Consider the following 10214-nt stretch of genomic DNA (forward strand, 5'->3'; position numbering starts at 1 on the left):
ACAAGTATTGATTTTTCATTCAGATTGGCATGGTTGAGGCCTCGTTTGTTTGGCCGTAATTTCTCCGTCTTTGATTTGAATCGGTGAAAGAATTATTATTTTGTTGTTTGTTAAGATGATTTTTTCAAAATACCTTCTCCCAAATCTCTGTATTTCTACCAATTTGAAAAGAAATAAATTATCCTTTCTCCGTTCCGACACTTTTAAAGACGAAAAAAGGAGCCGGAGAACTAGACGAGACCCGAATGTAAGAGGGTGGGCTTGTTGCTGTTTTGAAGGGCTAAAGATTTCAATCTTTATGGCAACACTTTTGTATATTATAGCTTTGAGGATAACGTTACAAGGGCTCATTTGATTACATGAAATTAGAAATTCTAGCTTTGAGGATCACGTTTTAAGTTTTTTCAAAAATTTATAATAAAAGGTTATTTTTTATAAAAGTTTTAAAAAGTTATATTATCTATAATAATTTTATAAAACAATAAAAAAATTATCCCAAAACAAAACCAAAACTTGTCATAAGAATTCTTTAAATATTCAATGAATTTAAATATTAGCAACGATGAGTGGCAAGCAGTTGCCCCCTTGCCCTTCTTTGTGCTATGATACTTAGGTTTCATATGGTGCGGCTTTTTTTATTATTTTTAAAAATATTATTTTAATATAAAAATTTATAATTCAAAATAATTTAATACTAAAAAATTATTTTAAAAAATATCCGTTCTTTCAACTATGATACTCACTAAGACTTTGAGATGATTTTCTTAATATTTTTAAAAGCAGTTCTTTAGTACAAAATTTTTAGTTGAAAAAAATTACATACTGAAAAATTGCTTTAAAAATCAGTAAAAAAACGTCTCAAATGAAACTTAAGCATCCAAACAAAATAAGATGCCAAAACGAATAAGAGCATCTCCAACCGAACACCAAACGTGCGTATGGCGTCGTTTGGTCGCTCCAAACGACCGTCAAATCTTCCACCATTTACTCTCGGGTGAACAGTGCGACACCGATATTGGAGTTGCACTGTTCACATATGCAATTTTGCTCTCTCAACCGAATTTGTGGAAAAAAAGCGTGAAAGGGGAGAAGGATCATTACCTTCACATAAACATTTAAAATGGAGTTCGATTGGAGCAGACTACCGCATTTTAGAGTTTTACTGTATTTTGCCGTGAAAAATGGAGTTCTCCGTTGGAGATGCCCTAAGAGTAAGGGTGTCACGACCCAACCCGACTGGGACGGATCCCGCTCGCATCGGGTCGTGCCCAAACTCAAACTGATTGAACTGATTCCAGGATCTGGCTTTGGAATTTGTTTCAGAACTTTCTTCCAAACATTTACACACAGAAACAAACACACAGAGCTACTATAAACATCAAAATGCAGCGGAACAGATCATCTATCTTTTTCTTCCTCAAAAAAAATCATATACAAATACAACTCATGTCTTTCAGGTAGAAAGAAAAACAGAACATAAAAGCTATGACTGTAAAAAAATCAAAAGTACAAAATACCTATAACAGATCAGACTCTGAACTCCTACTCCAAGACTTCCTTCCTTTTTCCAGAACCTGAAAACCATGCAGAAAACAAGGATGAGCTACAACAGCTCAGCAAGACATCAAACCTCCAATCAAAATCCTCAGAATCCACATCAAACACATCAGACAAAAATCCGTACAGAAATCAGATCAACATAATCGTATATCGAATCAGAACTTAACAAAAATCACAGAAATCAAAATTCTAGAAATTGAATCAGAACAGAATCATACAGATCAGATCAAATCAGAACAGAACAGAATCATATCAGAATCATAAATCATATCAAAAAAATTCACAAATTACCAAATTAGCATAGAATATTCACAACAACATTGCAAGACTTTTATTCTACTGCCCAGACAATTTCAGACTTCATCAGAAATTACAGTCAAAATAAAACACCGCCGAATCAAAACTATCCGGTCAAAATTCTCCAGAAAATAATTAAAACGTGCGCACTCGGCACCTCAGAAACATACCAAAAGTTACGCGGTAAAAACTGAACCAATCGAAAAATACGGACGAAATTCGCTAACGAAAACGAAATCCGGACAGAAAAATCGTTCAAACTTCACCGTTCTGAAAATTGAGAAAGGCGGAATGTGCCTTACCTTGCGTACACCAATTTCTTGAACTGTCTCGACGGACGAAAACGGACCGGCGTTGCCTCGAAATCAACTTTTTCTCTTTTCCTCTTTTCCATTCTCTCTCCTCAGAATTTCTGATATTTTTGTTTGATTTTTCTCTCTTCAAAACGACTGATTTTCTTTAAATAAACTTGAGATCGGCCCGGTCAATCGCACGATCGTCCAGGACGATCTGAACAAATCACTTCGTCTTGGGACGATTTCTCAGGACGATAATTAATTTTCTCGGACGATAAAAACCCTTACTCTCTGTCTTTTGCATTGCTCTGATTGTCCCGGGACGATCCCCGATCGGCCCGGACGATACTGGGAGGAAAACTTTCCTGTAACTTCTGTACACATTCTGTAACAAAACTTCAACTGATCGTCCCGGGATGATCCACGATCGGCCCGGACGATACTGGAGAAAAACTGATGTTACAAAGGGTGTCAATTTCAGGTCACGAGTCGGGTTTCGGATCGAACTTGAAACTGACCCGGCACTATTCGGGTCAACCCGAACCCGACCCATTTTTAAAAACGGGTCAGTTTTCCTGACCCGACCCCGACCCGCTTCGGGTCCGGGTCAACCCGACCCGACCCGAATGACCCGTTTCCAACAAAAAAATGGCTAATTTTCGGGTCAAAACGGGTCAATCTCCTCTTTTCGGGTAAAAAACGGGTCAAAATCGGGTTGTCGGGTCAAAATCGGGTTGTCGGGTCACTTTCGGGTCAATTTCGGGTCAATGGGTTAACCCGAACCCGACCCGATTTTTGAAGCGGGTCGAAATGCTGAACCCGAACCCGACCCGTTTCGGGGTTGGGTCGAATTTTTGGGTCGTGTCAAATATTGACACCCCTACCTAAGAGCCGTCAAATTGGATGATAAAATGATTTGAAAACAGTACCATGATTTGACAGCTACTTTTAACTGATACTTCCAATTAATTTATCATTTTCAATTAATCGTGTGGTGCAGAATATCTTATGCATATTATTCAAAATGCTTGTTTCTAAATTCTAATTATACATATTATTGATGTAAAATTGCCAATATTTTTTTAATGTTTTAATTAAACAATAATATGTATTACACATAAGACACATTAAACAATAGGTTGATGAAAAATATTTGAAGGTGACATGCCACATTAATTAGCAAAGTCAACTATTAATGTCATTCTAGTGTCAAATAGCCATGAACAAAACCACAGATGGAATAATAAAGTTACTTAGGTTTGTTTGGGATAGCTTTCTTACTGCTTTATAAAACAGTTTTTTAGTTAAAAAATTTGTTTTTATACTAAAAAGATACGCTAAGAAGCAATAAGAAAATCATCCCAAACGAAACCTTGATTGTTTTACAAATCTTACTATGAAACAAAGTAATATCATCAGATAAAGTATGATGATAAATATATATATATAAACTTGAACCTGAAAGAGCAATTAGGTCGATACGAACATCCACCACTTGTACAGACCAAAGCAATAAATTGTAGCAAGCATTGTAACCCTTAGAGGGTAAAACTTGAACCTGCCCAGAGAGTAGAATAACAATTACCTTACCACATGTGACATGTACTGAATGGAAAATTAGAAAATTTTGCAATGCAAGCTTGCATATCTAAAATTTCATGTGAAAAAACATAAGATGACAAGGAAAATAAAGACTGAAGGAAAAAAAAAAAATCGTAGAAAGAAGTCGATAAAGATGAACGAGCAACGCCCTAATGCGTGCAAAGCAGCGGCAAAGTCAGAATTTTTTTATGGAGTGGCCCAAGAGTTCAGTATAGAGAAAGAAATTTAACAAGAAAACCCAAAAATAAAATAAAACTCAATTAAAAGTCTAGGGCTGTTGCAACAATGGAACCAAATAAATTCGATTTGCTTATAATTTTTCAATAACAGAACTCTTTCCCTCACCCATATTATAATGCCATAATATTATTATCTCTTGACCATCAAATTAGAGGAAGGCTTTTCTAAATTTCAATTATATCAAATCACCCGACTAACAATGCTGATCTTGATGATTTTGTTGAAGGTGGTCAAAGTAGAGGAATTGGCTTCATTGGATCATCTGATGAAAGAAGCATTTATATAGTGTATAGAACATAGGAGCAAGAAGCCCAAAGAACACATAATTGATACACAAAGTAGATCCAAGTAACAAACTCAAAACGAATCATATCCATAAGCTTTGGTGGGTTAAACTTAGAAGAATTTCAAGGGATTTCTTTAAATAGCTTGCATATGTTTATGGTTTTTTCTTCTTTTTCTAAGATTTAAGGATTAGCTATTATTTTCAAGGAGTCCATTCCTATTTGTATGATTGCTTTGAATTTGAATTTATATTTCTAGATAGTAATTGATTTATCTTATAAATAGAGAACAATTATACATGACTATGACTATGAGCAAGTTTGTTGAATAAATTAATAATTCAATCTCCCCTTAATCTTGTCCACCGATCTCCTTCCATATTTGAGTGGTTGATTTAGAGAGGATTATATTAAGGTAATTATGCATGATTCTGTAATTATTTGTTTCTTTATTAAGATATAATGTATAGATCTATAAATAGAGATAGTTTTGTCTAATAAAATTAAGCTTTTCCCTCTTCAATTTTCTGAATTTAAAATATTCATTTAGGAAAATGCTTTAATGCCCACCAAAAAATCCAAATAAATCTCCAGGACCATTGAATGGATGGCACATGACAAGTTTATGTCACATGTCATCCATCTATTAGTTTTGAGATTTCTTTTAGGCTCTATTTTAGGCGATACAACATTAATATTTCATTTGGGGTTATCCAAATTCATTTAATCAATAATTCATTGTGTAATGAAAGAAAAAGGTAGAACCTACTAGCTCTATTATCATCTCATATATAGCCTGTCTTTTCTTTTACATACGCCAAGGACAGTTCAACGCAGCTTATCTTGATCTGTTGGTTGGGAGCTTTGACTACCAACCAAAAGATTTTGGGTTCGAAGCTAGCATATGTAATGTGTGTGTAACATTATAAATATCCCACCCCCACCCCCTCAAAAAAGGACAGAGCAAATCAACGTTGACTTTTTTATACAAGTGGGAAATTGGGGAAAAAAAGGCAAATTTTTTCTCAAACTTAACTTTTTACAAAACTAACACTGAGTAACCTTCATTTGTAGTTTGACCCAAAGTTCGAAGAACTCAACTAAAACTACCACTCAAATTTTCAATTTCATTAAATTCTCAAAGAGTCGATTGTGGCACTTGCAAATGCATGGTCATTATTGAGTAGGTATTTGTTTCATATATAGACAAATTTCGGGTGATGTGAGATGAATTTTGCCCCCCGAAATCAGTATAATTTTCAATCACTACAGTATTTACAGCTTCTGCAGTTCACGTTGCAGCTAAAAGAACGATTATAATCACCACCGTATTAGCTACAATTAGAACTCGCGTTCACTCACACAAAATTAAACTAAAAGCAGAAACCAAAATCGATGCATTCAAAACTAAGTCTGGAAACAGTTAAGGATAAAAGCTCAAACTACAAGAAATAAATGTTGCCAAAGCACCGAACCTTCTAACCCTAGCGGTCTGATTACCAGCCGACCCTGGAGGCACCGTCATGGGGGTGAACCACTGTGAGAAATCCCGGTCGAAGAACTCCCAATCCGGCAGCAGCAAACCAGCAATACCAAGAATCCCGTAAACGTAGGTCACCATCACCTTCTTGAACGAGAAAGTGCAGAGACCGACCACCGCCATTAACGCCGCCAGCGCCAGAAGGCAGACGCGCAGCGCAGCATCGTTCTCCATATCGCTAGCCCAAAACCTTAAACCCGAAACCTAAAATTCGCGAGACGAGGCTGGAGAGGAGGAGGAGGAAATGGAGAAGAGAAGGTGAGAACTGTAGGGTTCTTCTTTCTTCCCATTGGAGTAGGGCGGGCTGCTTTCCATGCTTTTCAAACCTGCTTACCTGCCATGATTACCCTGTCTTCAGGACTTCACCGGTGAACTGCTCCAAATTAATCACGCCACGTGGAGGAATGGAAGGTGGGGCCGCGCTGGAACGGTCCGGTCCACCGGTATCTGTTGTGTGGGCAAGTTTCAATTTTTTTATATTTAATATTAGAATAAAAAATTTAAATTCATGATAAAATATGGCAATACTCACGTGAATTTCATTAATTAGTAATTATTAAACAGCAAATATGATGAACTTCTTCAAAATTATATCTTCACTAATAACCAAACTACTCAAATACAGAAAATGCATAATTTATTATTACAGATCATGCCATTTTTAGCAAAAATTATTAAGTGCTGTCACGGGACAATCAGGAGGTCAATCAGAATGCTCTACATCATCTGATACACAATTATAAATAGCGATAATATATAGTGTATTGGTGATGTGGCGCATCTGATTGGCTTCCGAACAACGTCCGATGACCACCACAAGTAATAATTTCACCATTTTTAGGACTGTTAACACGTATTTACATAAGCTTAATAGTAATTATACATGTGCATACCATGTACAACATTTCAATCACTTTATTTAACAAAATAATCTCATGCAATGTATTTTAAAGTGTACAAAGACATTATAGGGGATTAGGAGGTACATAAGTGTGTATATGCAATCCTTTATAATTAACTTTTGTGCAATACATTGTATCGTTATTTTATGAAAAAATTATTCTATGCTAGGTCTTTACAACTTTTTAGAATTATTTTTGGGAATATATGCATTTATATGAAGGCATATAATAGTATTTTTAAGAGTAAAATTCTTCTATTTATGTTCATACCCATATGTACAAACTTTGTGAGGATATAAATACATATGTAAATGTATTTAATATCAATATTTTTCATATTTTAAGTTTTTACATAAGGGCATATGAGCCTTTTAAAGTAATTTTTTGAGTTATATACATATATACACACATGTATTTAGTAGCAATTTTTTTATTTTAAGACTTCGTTTGGGACGATTTTTTTACTATTTTTGAAAGAAACTTTTTAGTACAAAAATTTTCTTGAACTAGAAATTTTTGTATTAAAAAGCTGTTTTAAAAAGTATTTAAAAAGCCGCCTCAAACAAAGCCTAAATGTGTACATAATAAATTTATACAACAATTTAAAATTACATTTTTAGGCTGTACACACCTATGTACATATTGTTTGAAGTGGATAATCTTCAAATACCTTTAGAATTATTTTTAAGATCTATAAGCCTATATACAGGTCATTTAAATAATTTTTTTTATATTTGATTCAATACATAGGGGTGATTGTTCATTAAAATCGATTTTATCGCACATATATATATATATATTAGATGTGTACAACCTTTAGGGCTACACATACCTACATTTGTTTAATAATAAATTGTATCTATTTTAATTATTACATTACACAAGTGCTTTCATTCATTTTCAATTATTTTTTGGGTGCAACCACTTATTTGTATCTTCTTTTTTTTTTTTTAGGTTAGGGGATTTGAGCACGGGATGAGAGGGGACGAAGAGCTTCCGTCGACCATTTGGTCGCTTACCCGATCTCTATATGTATGTTATTTATTTATTTTGAACTTACGGGATTCGGGCTCGAGATAAGAGGAAAGAAATAGCTTCCGTCGACCATCTAGCAGCTTACTCGAACTCTATATGTACGGTTTTTTTTTTTTTTTTTGACATTAGGGGATTCGGGCACCGGATGAGAGGAGAGGAAGAGCTTCTGTCGACCATCTGGTGGCTTACCCGATCTCTCTCTCTCTGTATATATATATATATATATACAAAATATTTTTTCTCAACTCGAGATGTACACATAGGTATTTATAGTCTTTTATAGTAATATTTTTTTATATCCTAACCCAACACAAACCCTACATATTAGTAAGTAGACAGCAAGAAAAAACCTAAATTTAACCCATGTGAAGTGTCATAAATTCAATTCACTTCAAGAAAATAAATATATAAATAAAAATATAAATAAGTAAAAAAAAAAAAATCAATTCACTTCATAGACAGGTCCTCAAAAACCACAGATCAAATAGATTAAACACTCTCATCCATACAACATAAAACTAATAAACTAGTAGAATATAAGCAATAAATATATTTAAAATATATTTCATGTACATTATCATAACAATTACAGTCTAAAATAACCCATATACATTATCAAAATTGTGTTCCTAAAGCTTCGTTTGGAATGACTTTTTTAAACAATTTTCTAGAAAGCTGAGCCTTCCCAAACGAAGCCAAAATCAATCAATTACATTATGATTAATAAAAAAGGAGAGTAAACATCATCATCATAGTAACTAATGTTAACTACTACAATTATCACATCATCCAAAATAAAATCAATCACATCATCCAAATAAAATCAATCAACAATACTTTGATATTCATATCATGTGCAATATAACTATAATTTTCAAGCACCTGACCATTGAGTCTGATCAACAACTATAAGTTTTTTTTTTTCTTTCTTAAAACTAATAATACACACACGCAAAAATATAAGCATAAGACCTTAATAAGTCACATGAAATCTATTAAAAAATTCAATACAATGTGAAAAAAGTAAAATGAGGATCAATTGCATTTATTTTTGTTGGGCGATCCACAGAGGGGCCTACACGTTAATATAAAAAAAGAATTACAAGTCCTTAAGGATTCAAAAGCTCACTAGAAATACAATATTTGAAACAAAACCTACGAGTCATCGAATCCATCTAACCAAATTACAAGTAAATTGAAAGAAAACTAACAAAGGAAGAAGCAAACCAACAAGAGGGGCACCCAAGAGAAGCAAAAGAGAGAAGACCGATCCATATCGAGAAGAGCTCCAGCTAAAGAACCTGCAAGAGAACAGCAAAACAGAAGCAGGCAGAAGAAAGGAAGAGAGATGGGCAAGCATGATTATATGATACATGGGCTGATGGTGACATTTTGATCAAATGCACATGATCATTAATATGATGGTGACTTTGGCATAATGTTAATGGTCAAGCATGATCATACACGATCAATATAATGTAAAAATAATCATATCATTTCAGGTTGTTAAAGTATAATATATTTATAATATGTGTACCTACAGATACTAAAATAACTATTTGCTTATTTTGTTGACTTACAAAAAACTTGATAAAAAAATATATGACCCTAAATCAAGCATTTAAATATATTTGTGAACTGAGGTACTAAATGATCTTTGAATACTATATGCTTGTAATCAAATTGAGCATCTCAATGAGTCTAAAATCATTCAATTCCAATATCATTAAGCTACCTAAATGTCTAAAAAGCAGTTTATATTAAAGGAATCAATACATGTTCTCCAATAGGATGTATGGGATTTCGAATAAAATTATTAAAATGTCACATAAAAAGAATTATGAATAGACCCCTATTCTTTGCAGGAAGGAGATGAGAGATTTGAAGAAATTCTAAAGTTCGTCCTGATGATTGATGCTTCCGATCATCTCTAGCAATTGTCATCACCTTGTTGTTCTCATTCAACTACTATTTCCCGACTTTCGTTGCCCGGATATTAACTCACGACCATCATACATTGACTTTCTTCGCCCGATTGTCATTACTTGACCGCACCGTGTGATTGTCGTCAACTAGTTGCTATAGCTCTACTATGATCACTCAACTATTGTCATCTGATGACCGTCTCTTGAATATTGTCATCACCTTTCATTGTTTTTTAGTATTCTTAACTACAACCACATGAGGTCAAGTTAGAGCTTTAATCTTCATAATTTCGTTTTCAAACTTCAATAATCTTAAATAATGGATCACAAATCTTATTGTTTTTTTTTTTATAATATTGCATTTTCTTGTGTAAGAACTACGTACGGTGTCTTGTTTGAGCTTCTTATATTTACGCATATGCGGATCTTTGTAAAATTACTAATACTTATAAAATTTTATAACACTATAAAAATAAAACTTGATACATCCTTTAAAAATTATCTTGATCGTGCACGAATCTCGAGGCAAAATC

General features: G+C 33.7%; 1 protein-coding gene across 1 annotated transcript; it reads right to left on the reverse strand.

Moving 5' to 3' along the window:
• Positions 1 to 3303: 3303 nt before the first annotated feature.
• On the reverse strand, positions 3304 to 6162 carry LOC110097981 (signal peptidase complex-like protein DTM1). Its single transcript, XM_020824666.2, has 2 exons — positions 5755 to 6162; positions 3304 to 3711 (listed from the first exon to the last, which is right to left on the reverse strand). The coding sequence occupies exons 1-2, from the start codon at positions 5991 to 5993 to the stop codon at positions 3624 to 3626; spliced, it is 327 nt and encodes a 108-aa protein (XP_020680325.1). The 5' UTR covers positions 5994 to 6162; the 3' UTR covers positions 3304 to 3623.
• Positions 6163 to 10214: the final 4052 nt, after the last annotated feature.

Source organism: Dendrobium catenatum, unplaced genomic scaffold, assembly GCF_001605985.2.
Source record: "Dendrobium catenatum unplaced genomic scaffold, ASM160598v2 fragScaff_scaffold_455, whole genome shotgun sequence".
NCBI classification, from domain to species: Eukaryota; Viridiplantae; Streptophyta; class Magnoliopsida; order Asparagales; family Orchidaceae; genus Dendrobium; species Dendrobium catenatum.